General features: G+C 46.6%; 1 protein-coding gene across 4 annotated transcripts in view; it reads right to left on the minus strand.

The window, feature by feature from the left end:
- The window catches only part of ACOX2 (acyl-CoA oxidase 2), a 50,063-nt gene that overhangs the window by 19,195 nt on the left and 6,069 nt on the right, over positions 1-24,799 (minus strand). For 3 of the 4 annotated variants that reach the window (XM_033926416.1, XM_033926415.1, XM_033926417.1), the window contains exons 3-6: positions 21,266-21,428; positions 18,542-18,693; positions 16,108-16,215; positions 13,149-13,268 (exon numbers count right to left, since the gene is read on the minus strand). In XM_033926416.1, coding sequence (XP_033782307.1) covers positions 13,149-13,268; positions 16,108-16,215; positions 18,542-18,693; positions 21,266-21,428 — 543 coding nt within the window. Of the gene's footprint in view, positions 1-13,148; positions 13,269-16,107; positions 16,216-18,541; positions 18,750-21,265; positions 21,429-24,799 lie in introns of those variants that run through there. The other variant, XM_033926418.1, reaches the window with a different exon arrangement.

Genomic DNA, 24,799 nt, shown 5'->3' on the forward strand with positions numbered 1-24,799 from the left:
CTATAATGTAATGTAATGTAATTTATTTCTTATATACCGCTACATCCGTTAGGTTCTAAGCGGTTTACAGAAAATATACATTAAGATTAGAAATAAGAAAGGTACTTGAAAAATTCCCTTACTGTCCCGAAGGCTCACAATCTAACTAAAGTACCTGGAGGGTAATAGAGAAGTGAAAAGTAGAGTTAGAGGAAAAATAAAAATAAAATAAACATTTTAACAAGACAGCATTGATCTAAATGCTTTGGAAGGTAGAAGAGAGGAGAGAAAGGAATAGAAGCAGAAGGGGGAGCCGTTGAACAGTAGAATTCTGGAGAAATTTAAATGATAGAAATAGAACAAAACAAAGACAAAAGGCAAAACAATAGATAAGATTAAAGATAAATCATAAGCTGGAAAGAAAAATAAAATAAAACTTATAATCAGCAACAATTTTTTTTTTTTTCTATTCTTTTGTCTCTTTGCCCTTTTGAACATAGCTGCAGTTCAGTATAGTGGTACAGCTATTGTAGGGCTCTTAGATCTCTCTTCAAAGCAGTTCTATCCTCTTTAGAGCTATTTTACTTCCACACAGACAAAGGCTATAAATAGATGGATTTTGTTTGGCCTATACTGTACATCCACTTATTTTTAACCTTTCTTTAAAATTTATTTATTTATTGAAGTTTTAATATAATTTCACAAGAGATCTCTTGTACAAGCAAATTAGAATTGAAACCAAGACATAAACTAAAAAAATTTTAAATAAAGAAACAAATATTAAATCTTTCTTAGGACTACAATATCACATCAGAGGAAGAATATTGAGAGTGAGAAGCAACTCAAAAGAGGAATATAATGGAGAGAGATCAAGATGGCGGCGGAGACGGACGCTTGAACGGGAGCAGTGCTCCGAATCGATAGCGATCAGCGCTGCACATTCTTTCTCCCCCAACGGAATTGGGAAGAGGAAAGGGATCTCTCGCCCTAACCCTCCGGCGTTTGGGACCCCGCAGCACCTGGTTCAAACCTCGAAAACGAGTGCTTTTTCCCGTCCATCTGAAGGAACCCTTCCTACCTCGGGGGCGAGCCCGGATTCATCGGGGGAGCTCAGCGCAGGAGCTGCACGGGCGTTTCTGAGCCCGGAGCAGAGGTCGGTCCCTCCCCAACCTGGAAGTGCTCAGGTGCAGGGAGACACAGTTCAGCTGTCTGAAGAGGAAGGGCTGTGCTCCAGTGAAGGAGGGACGCCAGCACGGGAGATTCAGGAGGAAGGTGCAGGTGGAATATGTCAGCTATCTCCCAGCACCATGGAAGGAGAGGTGAGAGGTGCTCCGGGAAGGAATGCCATCTGTTTTGGGGAATTAAAAAGACCGCAGAAAATAGATATGGAGGCGCTCTGGCAGGCCATATCTATCATGGACGCCAACCTTAAATTGAGTCTTTCGGCTATTAAAACTGATTATGGGACTATTTACTCCAAAGTAGAACAGCAAGAAGTGTGTCGGTCTGATTTAACCAAAAAATTGGAGAAACAAGAAGAAAATTTAAAGGAAATTAAAAACTGTACAAATGGAAATGGTTAAAGAAAGATCATTTATTTCCCGTAAGTTGGAGAACTTTGAAAATTCTTTGAGAAAGAACAATTTAAGATTTTTGAATTTTCCTAAGTGTCCCGTCATTTCACCTGTTGAGATGGCGAGAAAATATTTTCAAGAGGTTCTTTCCATTCCATTGGAAAATTTACCTCCAATTGTGAGGGCTTACTATCTGACTTTAAAGAAACCTCAAGGGGAATCTATAGCTGTTGAAGATCCGAAAGAAAATTTGGACATGAACTTGTCTTCATTTCTAGAAAGCTCCCTTGAGGTGATAACCGACAGAACTACTTTGTTGCTGACATTGGCTTTGGAAAGTGATAGGGAATATATTCTTCGTTTGTATTTCCGACATATTAATGACAAGTTTTTGGGCTCTAATGTTAGAATTTTCCCAGATTTGGCTCAGAAAACCCAGAAGCGAAGGAAGGTATTATTGGTCCTGAGGCCAAGAGTCCTAGCTCTTGGGGCTACTTTTTTGGTTAAATTTCCAACAAAATGCTATATTACCTATCAGAGTAAGAATTTTATTTTCTTTGAGCCCAAATAGCTTTTAGATTTTATTGGACCAAAAGAAAGGTTGGAATCTCAGTCCAATGATAAATGACCTACCATCCGGCTGTAGCTTGGGTTACCTATTGCCGCTACTCTAGTATAGAATTGTATTTCTAAATTGTGAAAATTTCCTCTCTTGATCTCTGTAATTGTGGACTAAATATTAGTTAACTAGTCTTTAAACCCATTACATTAACGGGTGCTAGAATATGTGTGTGTGTCTGTATTTATTTCTTTCTCTCTCTCTCCTTAGCCTGTTTCTTTCTTTTTCCTCGGCTGTCCACCACCACCCCTTGCCTGCGCCCCCTGTCCATTCTCCCTTCCTTTTTCTTCCCCTGTGTCCACCACCACCCCTTCACTGGTCCCCTTATCCAGCAGCAGCCCTTCTCCCTTTGTTTTAACTCCCCCCCTGTCCAGCAGCACCTCTTTCCTGCTCCCCCTGTCCAGCAGGAGGCCTCTCTTCCTTTTTCTGCCCCCCCTCCGTCCAGCAGCACCTCTTTTCTGCTCCCCCTGTCCAGCAGTAGGCCTCCCTTCCTTTTTCTGCCCCCCTGTCCCTTAGCACCTCTTCCCCTGTCCAGCAGAACCTCTTTTCTGTTCCCCCTGTCCAGCAGTAGGCTTCCCTTCCTTTTTCTGCCCCCCTGTCCATCAGCACCTCTTCCCCTGTCCATCAGCACCTATTTTTTGCTCCCCCTGTCCAGCAGTAGGCCTCCCTTCCTTTTTCTGCCCCCCTGTCCATCATCACCTCTTCCCCTGTCCATCAGCACCTATTTTTTGCTCACCCTGTCCAGCAGTAGGCCTCCCTTCCTTTTTTTGTCCCCCTCCTTTTTTTTGCCACCCCCCCCCCGGTCCATCAGCACCTTTTCCCATGTCCAGCAGTACCTCTTTTCTGCCCCCCCCCATCCATCAGCACCTCTTCTCCTGTCCAGCAGCAACCCTTACCTTCTTTATTTTTTGTCTGCCCTCCTCCGACATCTGCCTAAAGCCGCCACGACCTACAGGCACCAACAGCCTCTGCGGCCTGCTCCCACTCCCTCCTCGCCGGCGCTTGTGGTGGCTCCGTGCTTAGCCGTGGCGGCCTGCAGCTGCTGACAGCCGCCACGGCCTGCAGCCGCCGACAGCCACCGCGGTCTACAGCTGCAGTGGCCGACAGCCACTGGGGCTATTAGGCTTCCACCTCTCACTTTTGCCGGTCTGGTCTGGGCTGCTCGCCTTGCCGTATTTTTTTTTTTAGTTGAAACACGTGGCGGTGGCTCCTCTCATGATCCCCACCTGCGTCGGAAGTCCGACGCAGGCGGGGATCGTGAGAGTAGCCACCGCTGCGTCTTTCAACTAAAAAATGCAATACGGCAGGGAGCAGGCCAGACCGTAAGCCGCGCATGCGCACTTCCTATGGGTCGCTACAGCTCACGGAAAACGGACGCACGCGATGGAAGTGCGCATGCGCGCTAGCGTTTTATTATATTAGATGTTTTCATTACATCTGATTGTATAATTAGGTGATTTCTTTTTTTTTTCTTTGTTTGTTTCCGATCTTTTTCAAGTTATGTATGCTTGATTAAATTTAAAAGGCTATAAATAAAAAATTTTAAAAAAAGAGGAATATAATAAAAATAAATTGGTTTAACTGTATACGGTCCTCATATTTCCATAATCATGACTATCACTTATTAAACTATCCCGGTTGGCATTTTCTTCAAGTCCAGGAATGATCTAAGTTGTTCTAGTACCAGACAAATCACCCCATTGTGTACCCAATTCAGCCCTGCTTGGTAGAATAAAAACTCCCCTTCATAACATGTGGTTGCTCTGGGCTCCCACAACCCCAATCGATACATATAACAGAAGCAACCCATGGGCTAAAAAAGATATACTTAACACCTAAGAATTTAATTGAACATTTGCATGGATATGCCAAAAGAAACGTTGCTCCAAGTGTTAATGTTTCTGTCCTCATTGCTAAGAACAGCTTTTTCCGTTCCTGTGTAGTTCTTGTTGCATCAGGAAAAATCCAAATTTCTTTAGCACTCTCCAGACCAGTAGAGGTTAACTTTACGATTGGGTATATATCTAATCATGACCAGCAGGTGGAGACTGAAAACAAAACTTTGGGACAGTATATCCTAGCCCCTCCTCTCTATTTCCCTCAGTCTTCTTTCAGTCTCCAGCAGGTGTTGAGTGATCTGTACCCATCTCCCTTGGTAGGGCTGTTGGAATTTGTTTAGGGGTTTATTGTCCCTGTTTTTAGCCGGACGGAGCTTGGACGGACTCTGTTTGGGGGTTCGTCCAACCTCGGGGGTGTCAAACCCGGCGGGTCACGAGCGGGGTCCCTCCCCCCACTTCCTCCACCTCCCCATATTTTTTTAGAGGAGCCTCAGCAGTAAGCCTTGCCCCCTAAATCAAGCAAGGCATATTGCTTCGAGAGCCTGTGGAGTCTGTTCTGTAAAAAAAAAAAAAAAAAAAAATCCTGAGGTAGTGCTGGTCTGGAGGGTTGTATCCCTTTAAGAAAACTGTATTTTACTGTATTTTTTCAACTAACCGGCACTTTTTTTTACAGCTAGGTCGCGTATGGAGCAATGAGCACTTCTAAAGGGAAAAAGTGCTCATTGTGCTCCAGACGCGAGGCACTCGCGGCCGGCCTGTGCAAGCGGTGTTCAGGCCGGTGCGGTGGAGGAGCTCCGTCGGCAGCGGCTGCAGGCGCCCAGAGCTCCCCGCCGATGGTGCCTCGCGAGTCGGCAGGGAACGGTGGAGAAGCCCGGTCTTCTCCGTCCGCCCACGGAGGGATTCCCCGAGCCGCCGACGGTCGGGTTTTGGAGGATTCCCTCTCAGCTGATATTTTGACAGCTGATGCCGGCTTGCCTGTTTTAGCGGCTGAGACTTTTCAGGTCTCTCAGCCGCTGCAGGCTATGGAGGGAGCTGTTTTGGCGGGAAAGACGCCATCTTCTCTGTCTGGCCCCTCCATTTTGTCTTCCACCTCAGGTGACCTTCCCCCTGTTTTGGCTAAGCAGGGGCAGGTTTCTGCTGGGTCCCCTGCTGTGGCAGGGAGTCCCTTGGGACCCTCGGGGGGTTTTTCCCCTGATTTTTTCTTTTCATTATGCAAAGCCTATTTTCAGGCGGCTGGGGGTCCCGGTTGCGCCCAGGGGGTCTCGGGGGGTGGGGTTTCCTCCGCGCTCCCTGCGGCTTTGCCTCTCTCGTCTGACGTGACGTCCCCTCCGCCGCCTCTCTTGTCCAAGCGTCCGCGGGTGTCGTGGGACGAGGATTTGTGGTCGGAGGAACGTGTCGGTCTGGAGGAGGACCTGGACCCTTCTGAGGAATTCCAGGACCCTCTGGAGGGGACGGAAGCTGGCGGCGGGTTGTCGGGTTTCCCGTTCTCCAGTGACGAGGTGTCCGTGGTGCGCCTTTTTCAGAGAGATGAGCTGCCTGACCTTATTCAACAGGTTTCTTCGGCTTTGCGTTTTGAGGACGCGCCGCCGGAGACTCCGCGTGTGGGGGACCCTCTGTTACGAGGGATCCGTTCCGTTTCCCGCTCTTTTCCTATGCATCAGGATATTCGGGATATTATTCTTGAGCAGTGGAAAACGCCGGAGACGCCGTTTCGGCTGGCGCGCAGCATGGCTCGCCTGTATCCCATTCCTGAAGGGGATCGGGCTACGTTAGCTTCGCCAGTCGTGGATGCGGTGGTCTCGGCTATTTCCAAGCGGCATACCGTGCCTGTTGAGGGCGGTTCTGCCTTGCGGGACTCTGAGGAGCGCAAATTGGAGACCATCCTTAAGCAAAATTTTCAAGTCTCTGCCTTTGGGGTCCAGGCGGCTATTTGTGGGGGACTGGTCGCTCGCGCCGTGTTTCGGTGGGCGGAGCGGGTCTTGGATCGAGAGTCTGACGACTGGTCTCTGGTGGATCAGGAGGTAGCGAAGATTGAGATGGCTGCCTCATTCCTCTCGGATGCTCTGTATGACTTGGTGCGGATCTCGGCTAAGTCCATGGCTTTTGGCGTGGCCGCAAGGCGTGTGTTGTGGCTGCGCGCTTGGGCGGCGGATGCTGCGTCCAAAGCTAAGCTTACTAAATTTCCCTTTCGGGGGTCGTTTTTATTTGGAGAGGACTTAGATAAGTTGATTCAGACTCTGTCGGACTCGAAAGTTCCCCGTTTGCCGGAGGACCGTGCCCGCCCGGCGTCTCGGGGTGGTGCGGCCCGGGGGCGTTTGCGGGAATTTCGCAAGTATCGCCCTGGGCGTGGGGCTGCTTCTTTCCAGTCTCCGGGGTTTTCCCGGGGTCGGTTCTTCCAGCGCATGCAGCCCTTTCGGGGGGCCCGTCGGGGGGCAGGGAATCCCTCCGCCGGTTCCCCCGCTTCCCGTCCTGCACAATGACGCCTTGCCGGCGCCCCCCTTGGTTCCGGTGGGGGCCCGGCTGCGCGACTTTTTTCCCAAATGGGCCGAGATCACGTCCGATCAGTGGGTCCTGGAGGTGGTGCGGGACGGTTATGCCCTGGAGTTCGCCCGCTCTCTGCCGGATTTTTTCCTCGCTTCTCCATGTCAGACTCCCGGGAAGACGCTGGCGTTTCGCCAGACCCTTCAGCGCTTGCTAGATCTCAGGGCAGTAGTTCCAGTGCCCCCCCCGGAGTGGGGCACGGGCAGGTACTCCATTTACTTTGTGGTGCCCAAGAAGGAGGGGACCTTTCGGCCCATCCTCGATTTGAAAGGGGTCAACAGGGCTCTCAAGATTCCCTCTTTCCGTATGGAAACTCTGCGGTCGGTCATTCTGGCGGTTCAGCCGGGGGAGTTTCTCACTTCTCTCGATCTGACGGAGGCCTACTTGCATGTTCCCATTCGGGCCTCTCATCAGCGTTTCCTGCGCTTTGCGATCTTGGGTCGGCACTATCAGTTCTGTGCGCTTCCCTTTGGGCTGGCCACGGCTCCCCGGACGTTCACCAAGGTGATGGTGGTCGTCGCGGCAGCCTTGCGGTCGGAGGGCATCCTGGTACACCCCTACCTGGACGACTGGTTAATTCGGGCCAAGTCGTTGCAGGAAAGCTCCCGGGTTACGGCTCGGGTGGTGGAGTTTCTCCGGTCGCTGGGCTGGGTGGTCAACCTTTCCAAGAGTCGGTTGGTTCCGGCTCAGCGTCTGGAGTACCTCGGGGTGCTGTTCGACACCTCCTTGGGGAAGGTCTTCCTCCCAGAGGCCCGGGTGAGCAAATTGCAGTCTCAGATTCGCCTGCTTTTGGCGTCCCGGTGTCCTCGGGCGCGAGATTTCCTCCAGGTCCTGGGGTCGATGGCGGCGTCCCTGGACGTGGTGAGGTGGGCGCGGGCCCACATGCGTCCTCTCCAGTATGCTCTGCTCCGGAGGTGGTCTCCCCAGAGGCACGGGATGGATGTTCCGGTTCCCCTGCGAGGCTTGGCGCGCTGCAGTCTGCGTTGGTGGCTCCGGACCCCTCACCTAGTTCAGGGGGTGGGTCTGGATCTTCCGCAGTGGACGGTGCTCCTTACGGATGCGAGTCTCCTGGGTTGGGGGGCCCAGTGCCTGGGTCACTCAGCTCAGGGAACCTGGTCCACGGAGGAGGCCTCCTGGTCGATCAACGTGTTGGAGACCAGGGCGGTCCGGCTGGCGCTGTTGGCTTTCCACTCCCTTTTGTTGGGCAAGTCGGTCAGAGTCCTGTCGGACAATGCCACGGCGGTGGCTTATGTCAATCGTCAGGGGGGCACCAAGAGCACTCTGGTGGCGCAGGAGGCGGCTCGGCTCATGGTTTGGGCGGAGTCGCATCTTCTGGACCTCTCGGCCTCTCACATTGCCGGGGTAGAAAACGTTCAGGCGGACTTCCTCAGTCGTCACTTCTTGGATCCGGGAGAGTGGTGTCTCGGCGCCGAGGCGTTTCAGTTGCTAGTGCGTGCTTGGGGGCAGCCCCTGATGGATCTGATGGCTACAAGTGGCAACGCCAAAGTACCCCGCTTCTTCAGTCGTCGCAGGGACGGTCTGGCCGAGGGTCTGGATGCTCTGGTCCAACCGTGGCCAACGGAGGGGCTGTTGTATGTGTTCCCTCCTTGGCCATTAGTGGGCAGAGTACTGCTTCGCATTGTTCGCCATCCGGGGCTGGTGGTCTTGGTGGCTCCGGATTGGCCTCGTCGTCCGTGGTATGCGGATCTGGTGAGGCATCTGGTGGCGGATCCTCTTCCTCTGCCTCTCGGGTGCGATCTTCTGACGCAGGGTCCCATTCCCATGTTCGACCCGTCTCCCTTTTGTCTTACGGCTTGGCTCTTGAAAGGGGCCGCCTGAGTAAGAAGGGATATTCCGACAAGGTGATCTCTACACTTTTGGGGTCCCGGAGGCTTTCTACCTCTCGGGCTTATGTACGGGTTTGGCGTCTTTTTGAGGAATGGTGCCGAGCGCGGGGAGTGGTCTCCTTTCGCGCTTCTCTGCCTAACATTCTAGAGTTTTTGCAGGATGGCCTGGATAGGGGCCTGGCCTGGTCTTCTCTTCGGGTTCATCTGGCGGCCCTGTCGGCTTTTCGGGGGCTGGTGACAGGTCAGCGTTTGTCAGCCATTCCTGATGTGATTCGCTTTCTTAGGGCGGCCAAGTTGATCAGGCCTCCCATAAGGCCCTCGATTCCCTCTTGGGATCTCAATCTGGTTCTCTCTGTTCTAGTGCGCCCTCCTTTCGAGCCGTTGGATGGCTGTTCGTTGAAGGACCTTGCGCTGAAGTCGGTCTTTTTGGTGGCCATTACTTCCGCTAGACGGGTGTCTGAGCTACAGGCTTTCTCTTGTAGGGCTCCCTTCCTGGAGTTTTCGAAGGAGCGGGTTGTTTTGCGGCCTGTTCCTTCCTTTCTGCCGAAGGTAGTTTCTCCTTTTCATGTCAATCAATCGGTGGTCCTCCCGGTCTTGGGTAGTCGGGAGGGTTCTTCTGAGCAACGACAGCTGCGCAAGTTGGATGTCGGTCGGGTCCTCCATGCTTATGTGCAGCGGACCCGGGATTTTCGGAGCTCCGATCATCTTTTTGTGCTTCTGGCGGGTCCTCGTCGGGGGGCTGGCGCTTCTAAGGCTACTATTGCGCGCTGGATCAAGGAGATGATTGCTTCCGCTTATCTTCTGAGTCAGAAGCCAGTTCCGGAGTTTCTCAAGGCTCATTCCACTAGGGGTCAGGCGGCTTCTTGGGCTGAGTCGTCGCTCGTGCCTCCGGTGGATATTTGTAAGGCTGCGGTTTGGTCCTCCTTGCATTCATTTGTTCGGCATTATCGGGTAGATGTTCAGGCGCGTCGGGACGCGGTGTTCGGTGAGCGTGTTCTGGTATCGGCCCTTCGGGGGTCCCGCCCGTGAGAGGGACTGCTTTGGTACGTCCCAATCGTAAAGTTAACCTCTACTGGTCTGGAGAGTGCTAAAGAAGGAGAAATTAGGTTCTTACCTGCTAATTTACTTTCTTTTAGCTTCTCCAGACCAGTAGAGGTCCCCACCCTGTCTGTTGTTGTTGTTGTTGGGGCTGTTGCGCGGGCAGTTTTTGGTTTTTGCTGCGGGTTCTAGTATTTTTCTAGGGCCGGGGAGAATTGAAGAACAGCGGCTGTGGCTCGGCTGGCTTAGCTGGCGAGCTGTGGGGACCTTCTTCCTTCGGGAATTTCTCCTCTGCATTTTCCAACAGCATTTTTGGGTATGTTATTTGTTACTCCTTTCGGAGTATTGTTTTTTCTCTCTGTTGTTTTCCAGTTCTTGGTTCTGCTTGGCTATTCGGCAGACTGAGGGAAATAGAGAGGAGGGGCTAGGATATACTGTCCCAAAGTTTTGTTTTCAGTCTCCACCTGCTGGTCATGATTAGATATATACCCAATCGTAAAGTTAACCTCTACTGGTCTGGAGAAGCTAAAAGAAAGTAAATTAGCAGGTAAGAACCTAATTTCTCCTTTCTTTCCATAAAATAACGTCTGGGAATTGCGAAAAAAACAGTCTCATTACTGAATTCAAGTCTTGTTCAAAAACAAAGGAAACCAACAAAGTGACTCTCTCTGTTTCCACGACCACCGAGGATTCCAAAATCTATGTAAGGTTTAGTGGCTCTACAGCTTCCAAACCTTCACCTTCTATAGAGGCAATTGGTACTTTTTTTTTTTTTTTGAGGTAAATAATATATACGATTAATTGGTGGTATAAGTTCAGGGGAAATTTTAACACCTCTGTTAAATATTTCTTGAACATTTCATGGGAAAATACTCCAAGGGATTTTGGAAAATTCAATAAATGTAGATTTAACCTTCTATTGTAGCTCTCTAATTGTTCCATTTTTCTATTTAAAAGAATTCTTTCTTTCAGAATCCCCTCTGTTAGATGCTGTAATTTGTCTGTTTTTTCTTTTAAGTATCTTAGTTTCTGTAAAAAACTCTTCTTTAGTATCTTTTAATGACTTTTCCGATTGTACACAGTACTTACGAGAGTTTTCAATTCCTGAAAGATCCTGTAACCATTGAGTTTAGTCTCTTGACAGCGTCCCATATGCTCTCAAGGGTCACCGTGGCAGGTCTTCTAATTCCAGGTTCAGCCGAATCAGCTCCCTGGACTCTCTGCTCTTGTTCCCTCTTGGCTACTGCCCCTTCAAACAGGGTCTCCCTTGACGTTCCTTCCGTGCAAGGGTCACCTGAAAGAGCCGCGGGAGGAACAGGACACGGTGGTGGGATAGTCGCTGGAGAGGAGAGAGATATCTCCAGCCCGAAATCGCCAGCAGCTCCACCCGCCGATGAAAGCTCAGGACCTCCAAAACGCATCGGACCACAGGCGGCTGCAGCATACTCCAAGAACGATGTTTGATTTGGGGTGGAAGTCCTCGTTGGTAAGGGGTCCAAGCGAATTGCACCCTTCCTCTTAGAGTGAGGCATCTGGATAAATGAGCAGAACGCTGCCCAAAGGTAAAATTGTAAGACGTAGAGACGCGTTGTGAAGTAGCCGGCTATACCGCTGCCATCTTAGTTCCTTCCCACTTATTTTTAATCTTGCCAACATAGCTGAAGGTTGGACATAAATTATACAGAAGGGCTAGAAAATCTGTCAGTCTAATGGCAAAATAACTATCTGAAAACTGAATGTGACAGGGTCAAAACTTTGGCAAAAGACACATTGAGTTTGAAAACATGCCAGACTGGACCAGGGATTCTACAGAAATAAAGTGTCTCCAAAAATGTCCTATTGTATTTCTATGAGAGAAGCTTTTGCAAAAGCAATAGAACTTGTTGATAGTCACAACTAATAGCCCAATTAGAGCTTCTCAACCAAGTTCTTGGGGCACCCACCTACCAATCAGGTTTTCAGGATAAGTTGAAAGGGGATAGATTCCATACAAATATAAGGAAATTCTTCTTCACCCAGAGAGTGGTGGAAAACTGGAACGCTCTTTCAGAATCTGTTATAGGGGAAACACCCTCCAGGGTTTCAAGACAAAGTTGAACAAGTTCCTGCTAAACTGAAATGTACGCAGGTAAAGCTGGACTCATTTAGAGCACTGGTCTTTGACCTGAGGGCCGTCGCGTGAGCGGACTGCTGGGTAGGATGGACCACTGGTCTGACCCAGCAGCGGCAATTCTTATGTTCTTATGTGTACGAGATAGATTTGCAATGAAAACTTATCTCATGCATATTCATTGTGGTTTTCTTGAGAACCCGACTAGCTGAGCATGTCTTAAGGACTGGGTTAAGAGGCAAAAAAGGTGAACAGAATGCTAGGAATGATTAAGAAGGGGATCACGAACAGATCGGAGAAGGTTATCATGCCACTGTACCGGGCCATGGTACGCCCTCCACCTGGAATACTGCATCCAGCACTGGTTGCCGTACATGAAGAAGGATATAGTACTGCTCGAAAGGGCCCAGAGAAGAGCTACTAAAATGGTTAAGGGGCTGGAGGAGTTGCCGTACAGTGAGAGATTAGAGAAACTGGGCCTCTTCTCCCTTGAAAAGAGGAAGATAATGAAACACTGAAGATAATGAAGGGAATAGACTTAGTAGATAAAGACAGGTTTGTTCACTCTCTCCAAGGTAGAGAGAACGAGAGGGCACTCTCTAAAGTTAAAAAGGGATAGAGTCTGTACAAACGTAAGGAAGTTCTTCACCCAGAGTGGTAGAAATCTGGAATGCTCCTCCGGAGGCTGTTATAGAAGAAAACACCCTCCAGGGATTCAAGACAAAGTTAAACAAGTTCCTGCTGAACCAGAACATATGCAGGTAAGGCTAGACTCAATTAGGGCACTAGTCTTTGACCTAAGGACCGCCGTGGGAGCAGAGTGCTGGACACAATGGACCACTGGGTCTGGCCCAGCAGCAGCAATTCTTATGTTCTTATTGGTTTAATTCTTTCCATCTAGTGGAATGTTGTGAAGAAATTATACATAGACACTGAAAAATCTATCCTTCAGATATACATTCATAGGCAACACAGACAGGCAGAGAGGATGGAAAGAATGCTTTGCACGCTTTCTCCACTTGTTTGCAGAAATAAACAAAGCATTTCATCTAATTGGAATAAGAAACCTAGCTAAAAGATGAATGGACTAATTTTTTGATTTTTCAGGAAACCTTGCATGAAAGCTATCCTATCAGTACTCCACTGAACACTTCAAAAGTACATGCAGCAAGCAAAAGAATTTTGTAGCACGAGTTAAGAGTGTTCAGTACTGTTATTCTATATAAATTCTTGAATGAGGTCCTCTGTGGATCTTCTGAACCTGAGGTGCAGCCCTGCACTGAACAGCATCACAACTGAGCTTAAATGGAATGTAATCTGATCAGTCCATTCTGCATGTTTGTGTGAGCTTTCAAGGACAATGGAAACTAATTATCTGGCGATAATGAGGTGATTGGCGACAATGGTCAGAACATGGCTACATCCATTTCAAAGGAACTCCAGGGAGCAGCTTAAAAAATGTAAAAAATAACAAATATTTAAATGATAAAGGATGAGTATTGATACTTGCTGTTTGGACTTCTAAATAAATGTACAGTAGATAGAAGGCACTCTTGAGTTTAAGGTATGAAGCTGGCAGTTGCTGAACCTGTGAATCTTTACCTGGTAAAGGTGAGTGATCGTGAAGGCTGCGAATCTGTACTAAGAAAGGATGCATGCCATAGTTTTTCCCTTTTATGTACAGCTGTGCCAGAACCAGGGCATGGGTTGCCGATCTCCCTACTGAAAGGAAAACGTATGTAACGCAGACATTTGAAAAAGACCAACTAAGACAACTAAAAGCATCCACTTTTTTGCTTAATTTGAACAAATAAATTAATTTGGGTTGAAATTTAGACACAGTGGTCAGTAAGAAACATAGAAATACGCCAGCCAGTTGGGTTGAATCCCAGTTAATCAGTATTCAACTAACCGGCACTCTCAACCAACTGGGGAGGAAAAATAATTATCTCCTGTGTTCCCGATTGACAACCTCACAAATCGTTTTTATGCTCCTGACCTGACAACCCCCAAAAGTCATGCGTTTCTAACCCAACAATCACCCTGACAGGGCCTTTCCTCTACCGTGTCGGAAGTGATGCAGCCCAGAAAAGGCCCTGCTGGGGCTGGCTGTGAGCAGCCTATTTACAGCACTGCCTCTACTGACCAACTACCACTTCGGGTAAGTAAGGGAGGGATGGATGGGGGTTGGTGGGTCAGGACCGCTGCAGGTAAGTGAGGGGATTCCAGGAGGCCAGACGCACATGGAGAGAGGGAGGGCAAACTCAAGGTAGGATGGGAGGTAGACCATAAGTGTGTGTGTGGGGGGGATCCAGCAGGGTGAAGGGGAGGGGAGATGGATGGATGGATGCTGAACCCATAAGTGGGGTGGTGGGGGAGAGAAAGTGATCCAGACCAGAAAGGAGGGTGGGGAGGAACAGATGCTGGACCTACAAGTGAGGGTGGGGGAATGACAGGGAGAGGAAGAGACTGAGGTGGGAAGGGAGACAGAACTGTTTTTAGAGTAACTTTCAAGCAACCAGAAATTAGTTATCTGGCATCTACCAATCCTCATGGGTGCCAGATAATTGAGACACATACATACAGTATATACACATACCTACAGTACATACAGTCATACAGTATATATAGCAGTGCTAAATATATAGTCACTGGTGCTGAATATACCTATAGACTGCTGTAGCAGCAATTCTAGACTGGCACCTTACTTTAGGAGCAACAAAGCAGTATGCTTATTGTCAATTCTACAATGGCTTAAGGGTGCAACTCTTTTTAGTTTATAAATCTTTCCTTTTGGCCAAGTCTTAATAATAATATTGTAATTTATAGCTAAAGAGATATATGATCAAGAAACTGTTTTATTTTACTGTGATTATGATAAACATACCGAGGGCCTCAAAATAGTACCTGGCAGGCCGCATGTGACCCCCCCCCCCCCCCCGGGGCCACGAGTTTCAGACCACTGTTATAGAATATTGGCCCAAAGCTGCATTGGTGTGCCAAAATAGGTGGACCTACTTACAACAGGTCGATAGCTGGTGTAATTGGGCATGCCTAAGTATGTCATGCAATGCATGGAACTGATAGTATTCCATAAGTTGCACTCATTTGACGACATGCCCATCTTCCATCTCCTGACAGATGAACAGAAAGGGTTGGATTCAATAAATGATGCTCAAAACTTGGCGCCAACAAAAGTCGATTGTATAAAGGGTGCCAGACATGTCTATTGCCCAAGTTAGATGCATTGAGGTTGGGTGCTGTAATTCCATACATAACATGCCCATGGCGTTAACCGCTTTTAAGTCAGAAGAATTAGATGCCAAGCCTTACACAAAAGCGTGCAGCCAGATGTGTGTGCAAATTTTAATGAATGCCAATCTTCAAAAACTGATTGCTAACACCCGATTAGTGGTGTTAATTGGCTCATTCATTAATTTGCTCATGCTGTACCCTCATTCAGCTGAGGATGCAAACACTTTATAGTGGCAAAATTTGCAAACATCTTTCAACTTCTGGTACTATTCTATTCTCTGCCCCTCTCCCCTTTATCACAGACTGAATAGGCTCCACTGAGGAATACCATGTTTTTCGTACTGGAATGGTGGTAGAAATGCTACTGTACAGAACTTTCTATGCTATTACAACAGCAATTTTCAAAAGTGTATATCCAGGTGAAAAGGCCTGACTGAAAATTGTCCAATTTCTATAGCGTTTGTTCTATTAGCTGCATTAAAAGTAGTTTCCTGTGGGTAAGTTTAGATCAGGGTGAAGATGAACTTAAATGGCATTTCCCAAAACATGTATGCTATTTTGTCCCCCTTTGGTCTACAGAAATGGCACATGCAAAGAACACAGACGTTCACACTGTGCACCTGCTCATTTTCAAAGGGAAACAGTATGGGTTAGCTATTTGGAAACAGAGAAGTCACACTCCATTTGGTACTTACAGTCTCCAGAAAACCAAAAAGAAACTGCAGAAAATGTACAAGGTGCAGGAATTTATTCAATCAAAAGTCATAAAAAACATATATAATAGCATCAATAAAAATAATAATAATGATAATATCCAAAAGGTGGTTCTTGTTGTAGGGCGTACTGGACCCAAGACGATCCGTGTTTCGAAAAACACTTCTTCCTCAGTGTTACTCAGTGCAGTTTTACAATCAGGAGAGCTTCTCACCTTTTGCTTGTTTGTACAATTATTTCCACCCTATTGGTTCTTGAATATTAGTTGTACTGAAACCCTGGACCCCTGAGGAAGAAGTGTTTTTCAAAACACGGACCATGTTGGGTCCAGTACGCCCTACAACAAGAGTTTCAATTTTAATTAAATTTTAATATACCGACCATCGACGTGCACCTGGCCCGTTTACAAAGCTAAAAAAGGTTAAAATATATAATCATTATTATTACTTTTATTGATGCTATTATATATGTTTTTTATGACTTTTAATGGAATAAATTCCTGCACCTTGTACATTTTCTGCAGTTTCTTTGTGGTTTTTTATGTTGCATTTATACTGCAGTACTTGTTGGTTTCCTTTTAGCTTTGACTTACAGTCTCCAGGCCACCATTTCATTGCAGAGATTTTAGGCGTATTTATGAGAAATTCTTGAGTGCTCATGTCAAACGTTGCTGTGGTTTCCAATCCTCGAAGATAAGTCCCTTATACAAAAAAATGAATTAGTCTTTTACAACGCTCTCTATATTTTTAGCTGCTGTCCTCCAGCAAAAACATACAACATAATACAAAGTCAATTAAAACAATAAAAGCACAATCATGAAGTATCACGTTAGGGTCCAAACTCACTGGATGAGGTCTTTGAGGTGGCTTGGAATGGTAAAGTTTACCATGAAACTGGAGACTAGAGGATGAAGAAACTATGGCTGTCTGTCTGATGATGAACGGAAAACATTTAGAGCGCTGAGGGATTGACTGAAGTAGTATAAAATTAATCTAATTTAATCCAGTATTTCTGAGTTGCATTATGCATAAATAGAGTGAAGGCGACATGATGAGGACAGATTTATGAATGGAGTAAAGAGGAAGGGGGGATTGAGGTTTCACAACTAGAGATGGACAGGTGGAGAAAATAGCCAAGCACCAAGATAGAGGATTTAGCAAGAGAAGGTGAAACAAGTCTAGTTGAAAAAAATAAGTGTTGAGTGGAAGGGGTTCTGTTTGTGTTGTGTGGAGTCACTACCTCTAGGCATCGAGGGGAGACTGACCTAGGAGAGAATGTTCAAGTTAAGTTACCCCCTTTGGGCAGGAGTCCCTGCACGTGCTCAGTAAGCTTAAAAGTTGCTATTGCTAGGGGAGAGCCCCGACACACAGACTCAGTCTGAGGATGTCACCAACAAGTGTGATTGCGTCTCCCCTGCTTATCTCCGGAGAAGTTCATGGCATAAATGCGCAAGAGATATTTCATTTGAAAGGAAGCTCTGGAATGAGCGGTCATAGGATTAAGTTAAGCGATGACAGGCTCAGAAGTAATCTAAGGAAATACTTTTTTACAGAAAGGAGGGTAAATGCGTGGAATAGTCTCCCGGCAGAGAAGGTGGAAACAAAGACAGTGTATGAATTCAAGAAAGCACGGGACAGGTGCATGAGCAGAGGCGTAGCGAGGGTGAGGCGTGCCCCTCCCACACTTCCTTCCCCGATACCCCCTGCCGTGTGTGCACCCCCCTTCCCATCCCCCGTACCTGTAGTTGTTCACCGCCGCGAGTAACAACTTCAGCGTGCTCCTTGCGACCCTGGCGGCTCTCCCTCCGATATCACTTTCTATGCACGGCACCCGGATGTGACATCACAGGAAGAGCTGACGCGGCCACGAGAAGCACATTGAAGTTGTTGCTCGTGGCGGTGAACAATTAGAGGTACGGGACAAGGGAAGGGGGGGCGTGCGCATAGTGAGGGGAGTGGGAAAAGGCAGAAGGTGTGGAGAAGAGGAAGGATGCCAGCGCCCCTCCCCCTTTACTACGCCATTGCATGTGGGATCTCTTAGGAAGAGGAGGAGATAGTGGATTTTGCAGATGGGCAGCCTGGATGGTCCATTTAGCCTTTGCCATCAATAAATCCAAATAAATAAATTGTGATTTTTGAACAGGCAGAAAATTGATGTTTTTCACCAAATTAATCTAAATAGCAAAGAGGCATGTTGTGGGTATTTTGGGGGCAAGACCAGAGCAGCCCCCAAATTAGGATGTCTTTCAGTGATAATGGTACAGGAAGACACAGTTCAAGTGTAAAAAGAAGTACATTTTTCAATCATGTCTTAAGTTTAAAAAAAAAAACAAAACCCGATGGTCTGAATGACCAGCTGACCTCTAGATGGATTAAGGCTCAACTCCTCCTTAATCCCCCTTTGGGACTAGTGAATAAGATACCATCAGCAAACAGAAGTATCTTATGCTCAAGAACACCACAATGCTCTCCCTGCACTATTCTACTCAGTCAAAACAGGGTTCCATCCCCAGAGTGCACTTTCCTGTGGGTTCCTCTCTTCAGGAGAAAGCCATCAAGATAGGTCTCATTGATGTTTATATATGATGATGGATTTGTATGTTATACACAACCCACTGCTCAAATTTACCCTCTAAAAGCTGAAGCAGTTAGAGCTAGTAAAAACCCTTTAGAAAGCCTTTTCCACATCTATACCTAATATAAAGGTAGACTCCTGCATCCCATTTTTGACTTCTTATAAGATAAAAGCACAATACAAGTCAGGGTGATTTTGTTCAGGAAACTAGATCATTAGAAAGTGCCATCCTATTCTCAGCTCCTGGAGGAAATTGAGCTTCAGATTCTGCTGGGATTTTTTTCACAAGGAGGTACACATCTGCACCAGGGAACACTATTTATTCCATAGGGTCAATCTAAGACAAGAGCCCACTGAGAAGACACATCTCCAGTTTTATTCTTGCTGAAAAAAAAAAAAAAAATGGTGTGTGATTTATTTACAAAAGTTGTGTAATTTACTCATGAACTTACCATGTCCCAGTTCCGTCTGAGCATACGTTCCAATGATATTATAATTCTGAGCTAATGGTACCCACTTGGCAATCTGTTCATCGGTGCCCAGTTCATTGATACAGTTCAGAAACACAGTGTGAACATTGAACCCTATATCTCCTGCCAGCACCCTAAAATTAAAATGGACCTGGATGTGATGGAGCAGTTTTAGCACAGCATTCATTCTCTGAAACAGAAAAACACAGAATCATATCTCCCCTACTATGAACATAACAATGTATACTCCAGTTTCACTTTTCCAGTACGGGGATTCAGAGAATTCCCACAATACCCGCTCTTCACAATAAAACTGCTTATCAGACTCAAGAAGTTAACTCAGGACTCTGCAAGACACGTGGAAGGCCATTTCTGATAGGATGTCTTAAGTCCGACTTTGGACATTTCTCACAAAACATCCAAAGTTGGAAGTGGAGAAAACGGCCATTTTCAAACGGAACAGCCAAATAATGGCCAAATTGTCTAGGCCATCAGGACAACTAATTTTATTTGCCATTTTTGACCACAAAATCTTCCAAGTTAGAAACGTCCACATAAACACCATTTAGATGTAGAAGGGACCAGCATTGTAATGAACTGACTACACGGACACCCTAACAGAGCAGTGGAGCACCTTAGAGGGCATAAAGACTGCCAGATATAAGTCTCACCATAACCCCCTTATAATTTACGGCGATCCCTCCAAAACTCCCAAAAGTTTCTTCGGATCTTAAAGTGATTAACTCTTATGATGGATCCCAGCCTGTTGGGTTGGGGTGATCACTGCGGGGACTGCTTAATTCAGGGGCAGTGGTCTCGTCAGTGGTCTCGGTCGATCAATTGTTTGGAGCTTCAGGCGATTCGCCTGGCATTACTTGCTTCCGGTCTCTCTGGAAGGAACGGTGGTGGGAGTGTTCTCATCGAATGCCACGGTAGTGGCGTATATAATTCGTCAAGGGGGCCACTGAATAGTTTTGCCTTAGGTAAATGAGTTGCCTCACATAAAAAGGCAGTGGTTCAATGAAAGGGCCTCTTAATGGAGATTTAAACAAACAAAAAATACAGAATTCAAGAAGGCTGATGGGTGTCAGGTCAAAAGCGCGCAGGGACAAAGGCGCGCCCAGACAATTGAGCGCAGCGCGCGCTGCCGCGCTGCTCTAATTTACTGTTTTTAGTGCTCCGACGGGGGGAGACATCGCGCCGCGTTGTGGGGGCGTTGTGGGGGGTTGTAACCCCCCACATTTTACTGAAAACTTCACTTTTTCCCTGTTTTTAGGGAAAAAGTTCAGTTTACAGTAAAATGTGGAGGGTTACAACCCCCCAAACCCCCCATAACGCCGGCGCGATGTCTATTAAGTAAACTGGGGGGGTTCCCCAACAAAACCCCCCGTCGGAGCCCCTAAAAACTGTAATTTAGAGCGGCGCACGCTTTTGTCTTTCGCGCCGTTGTCTATGAACCAGGCTGATGGGTAAACAGAGGATTCTTAATTATAATACATTAAAGAGTAAACAAGGAGGAATCAAATATAAAGCTGGATTGACTTATCTGCCACCACATTTGTTAATCTGTGTGAAACTTCAATCTTAAAATATTTTAGCCTTATAAAAGATAAACAACATAAGCCCAAAAGTTCCACAGTAATAAAAGGGATTCTCAAAAAGAGAGTCAGAACCTGTGGAGTTCAATGTTCTTGACGCGATGCTTATTAAGATAAAATAAAGAGCAGCTGACCTGACACAGTCCGTGTTTCGGCCCTGGTATGTAATTTCCGTCTAACGTATGCACTTCCTTAAATTAGTTGGCGGATCACAATCATCACTATCAATATTCATCTGCAAAACCTTGGTTGCACTCTATCCAGTCCTACTTTCACAACCTATTCAATTCGATAGTTACACTCTTTTCATCCATGGCCATCGTGGTCATTTTCACCATTTCCACACCTCACTATGGAGTCACTATTTATGACACACCAATTTCACTGCATCACACAATTCACTATGGTAGCACCATTTTACCATTTCTATTAATTAATTTCTTAGACATATTTCCAGGGGTACATAGCCGAAACCGCACGCGAACAAACCTGCCCAGATAATCGCGCGCAGGACGTCAGCGCGCTGGATTTCCACACTATTTTAAAGCGCACCGAGAGGGTGTGCGTGGGGGTAAAACCCCCCTACTTTACTTAGAAATGTTGCCGCTCCCGTTGGGGGGTGGGTGGGGGGAACCCCCCATTACAGAGGAAACAGCCTTTTAATGGTGGGTTCACCCCACCCCCCCAACGGGAGCGGCAACATTTCTAAGTAAAGTGGGGGGTTCCCCCCCAAACACCCCCCTCAGAACGCTTTAAAATAGTGTTGAAATCCAGCATGCTGACATCCTGAACGAGATTGTCTGGGTGGGTTTGTTCACGCGCGCTTTTGTGTGGATACGATTTCTAGGGCCCCTGAGGAAGGCCTGCGTTAGCTGAAACATGGACTAACTCTTGGATCAGCTGCTCTTTACAGTGGATATATTTGCCTTTATTTTATCTTAATAAACATCACGTCAAGAACATTGGACTCCACAGCCTAATAAAATATGGCATGTCTGCCTTCCTGCCCTGCTTGGGGAAGGGGATTCTAATAAATATTAGCTTCATTACTTGTGCACTCTGACCAGAAACCCTACAAACTGCTATTGTCCAACAAGTAAAGAATTACCTGTTAAGCCACTTCATCTCTGGGCCATCCTTCATCCATCCCAGCTGCTCTATCTTCTTCTTCAGGTGTATGCTTCTCTGGATACCCTTCTCATATGTCTCACTTGAGCTCAGAAAGTATTGATCTTCTCTACTAAACACAGGGTCACTGTGAATAGAAGCCTCTGGAAAGCAGACAGAAAAACTTTAGAACATGAGATTAGCCATATGAAGTCAGACCAATGGTCCACAGTGGCCAATCCAGGTCACAAGTGCCTGGCAGAAACCAATAGTAGCAACATCCCATGCAACCGATCCCAGGGCAAGCACTGGCTTCCCCCATGTCTGTCTCAATAGCAGACTGAACATTTCCTCCAGGAACTTGTCCAAACTTTTTTGTTAAAACCCATCTAAATGAATCGCTGTTACCAGGGGAGTTAAAGAGTAATCCATAGTTGTTCCTACTTCATAGACTGCCACCTTCAAAGTAGCATTTCTTGACCCCTAGCAGTAGCCTTTTGGTACTGCTACTTGGGATCAAGCTGAGCTGGTGGGAAATGGGGCAAAGGGAAATCTGATTTAGGGTATGGGGTCTCCTCCTCCCTTTTCCGGCAAACCTGCGACTCCAGCAGTGTGTGCAGCACTCTACACACGCTGCTTCGGGGCTTTCTATTGCCCTGATTTACTCTGGCATGTCCCTGATGACATCATCAGAGACGCGGCAGAGCAAATCAGGGCAGTAGAAGGCCCCGAAGCAGCATGTGTAGAGTCCTGCACACGCTGCTTGAATTGGCGTTTGGAGTCAGGACCGCGAAGAAAGTAGCGGCTGGAGTCTTTTTTCAGCGCTTCCCTTCCCACCCCTTGAGGTGTCGCCACAGCTCCTCTCAATCCCCGCTAGCGTCGGAAGTCTTCTCCGACGCTGGTGCGGCTCGTGAGAGGAGCCGACAGGAGAGCAGGATGTCCAGCACTGGGGTTCAGTCCTTCCGGCGAGTGTAGGTAGGTGCTGGGGATTCGCGCATGCGCACTCCTGCAGCCACAGACCTACTGATCATGGAAGCACGCCGATAGGAGTGCGCATGCGCGGCCTAGCGTTTTATTATATAGGATATATGAGTAGAGTCCTTCAATATCAGTTTAAATTGATTCAAGCCTAAATTCTTGGACTTCTGCAAAGGTAAAATCTTGTTAAATCCATTTTTACCCTAATTTTAAGTCATTATAAAACACTGCTTTAAATGGTAAATGCACTGATATTCAAGGTAAGTTCACAGGCACTATTTAGCTTTACAGTCTCCAATTAATGGCTGTTTTGAGAATTTGATATTTATGGATTTCAATAGTGAGGAAATGAGATGTATTGATAAAAATATAAGAAAATAAACTTTTAAAAATAGTGATCGAGATAAAGCATAAAAAAAGATAAAAACCAAATGATTTAGTAGAAACCCACACTTAATTAGTTTATTTATTAAGTTGCACATTCACATATAAGGTTGTTGTTTCTAATGTTTATGAGAGTTTTTTTTAAGGTCCACGATTGAAATCTGGAACTGATAAGTTTCAGAGTTAAATCTTCATGATTTCCATCAGTCTCTAAGCAGGTTTCTGAGACCCTTTTTCCTCTTATTTAACTAACCATGTAAAATTTGAAACACATTTCAATTTAACTCTCAATTGAACCGGAAGCCAGTTCTCGTGCCCGAAGATCTCATGGTGTTTAGAGATAGACATCAAAGGAACAAATAGTCCATGTAAAATTTTAAAGACTATACAAACACATTTAAATTGAACTCTCAATTGAAACGGATCCAATGTAATTTCCTCAACAGAGATGACACATGATCAAATTTTCTTTTTCCACAATACCTACTCCATGTCCAATTCTGTGATCTTTAGAAGCTTCTGGGTCAATATTCATAAGGATTTAACCAGTACCCAATACTCAGCAGCAATTAACCAATTAGTATAGGAGGCGAAGTACGTACTTCTGTGCACGGAAGAAGAGCAGGACTTGGGGGCAATTGTGTCTTTTCTCAGGGTGGCAAAACAAGTAGAAAAGACGATGGTCGAGGCCAGGAAGACACTTGGGTACATAAGGAAAGGAATGGCCAGTAGGAAAATGGAGGTGATAATGCCATTGTATAAGTATCTGGTGAGGCCCCGTTTGGAATATTGTGTGCAATTTGGAGACCGCGCCTTCAAAAAGATATAAATAGGATGGAGTCAGTCCAGAGGGCTGCTATACAACTGGTTAGTGGTCTTTGTCATGAATCATATGGGGACAGACAGAGACCTTAATATGTATACTCTGAAGGAAATATGAGAGAGAGGGGATATAATAAGACATTTAAATATCTCCGTGGCATTAATGTAAAGGAGGTGATGAATTTTACCAAATAAAAGAAAACTCCAGAAAGAAAGGGCATAGGATAAAGTTAAGAGGTGATAGGCTAAGGAGTAATGTAAGAAAATACTGTACTTCTTTACAGAAAGAGTGGTAGATAGGTGGAATAGTCTCCTGATGGAGATGAATACTGTATCTGAATTCAAGATAGTGTGGGACAGGCATATGGGATCTCTTAGGGCAGGGGAGCCCACACTTTTTAGGCTTGCGAGCTACTTTTAAAATGACCAAGTCAAAATGATCTACCAACAATAAAATTTTTAAAAACACAAAGCACACTGTACGCAGAGAAACTGTTAATTATCATTTATATTCCGTGGGTTTTCAAAGAGGTCAAGGCAGATGACTTTATGCAATGTCACCTCAGTAACAACTATACAAAAATACCCCCTCCCTTTTTACTAAATCGCAATAGCGGTTTTTAGCGCAGGGAGCTGAGCTGAATGACCTGCGCTGCTCTCAATGCTCATAGGTTCCTTGCGCTAAAAACCGCTATTGCAGTTTAGTAAAAGGGGGCCATAGTGCAAAATATAGACAGCAGATATAAATTCTCAAAACGGACACATTTTGATCACTAAATTGAAGATAAAATCATTTCTCCTACCTTTGTTGTCTGGTGATTTCGTAAGTCTCTGGTTGCACTTTATTCTTCTAACTGTGCATCCAATATTTTTTCTTTCAGCCTTCTGTATGCTTCCTCTTTTCCAGACCTCATTCCCTCCCCCAACTTTTTCTTCCTCTCTCCTTCCCCCTCCCCTTTCTTTCTTTCTCCCTGCCCCCTTCTTTCTTTGTCCGTCTTTCCTTCTCTCTCCATGCTCCCTTTCTTTCTGTCTCCCTGCCCCTTCCCCCAAGCCACTGCCATCGGGGAACAGGCCGCTGCCAATTTCTGAGCTCTCCCTGCTTCCCGACACCGTAAAGAGGATGCTGAAGCGCCGGGCCGACCAAGCTTCCCCACCTGACGTCAATTGTAACGTCGGAGAGGAAGTTCTGGCCCAGCCAGGCAGCGATTGGCTGGCCCGGAACTTCCTCTCCAATGTCAGAATTGACATCAGGTGGAGAAGGTTGGTCGGCCCGGCGCTTCAGCGTCCTCTTTACGGCGTCGGGAAGCAGGTAGAACACGAAGAGAACCCGAGTCTATCACGGAGCCCGGGA

This window comes from Geotrypetes seraphini, chromosome 17 (genome assembly GCF_902459505.1).
Source record: "Geotrypetes seraphini chromosome 17, aGeoSer1.1, whole genome shotgun sequence".
NCBI lineage: Eukaryota > Metazoa > Chordata > Amphibia > Gymnophiona > Dermophiidae > Geotrypetes > Geotrypetes seraphini.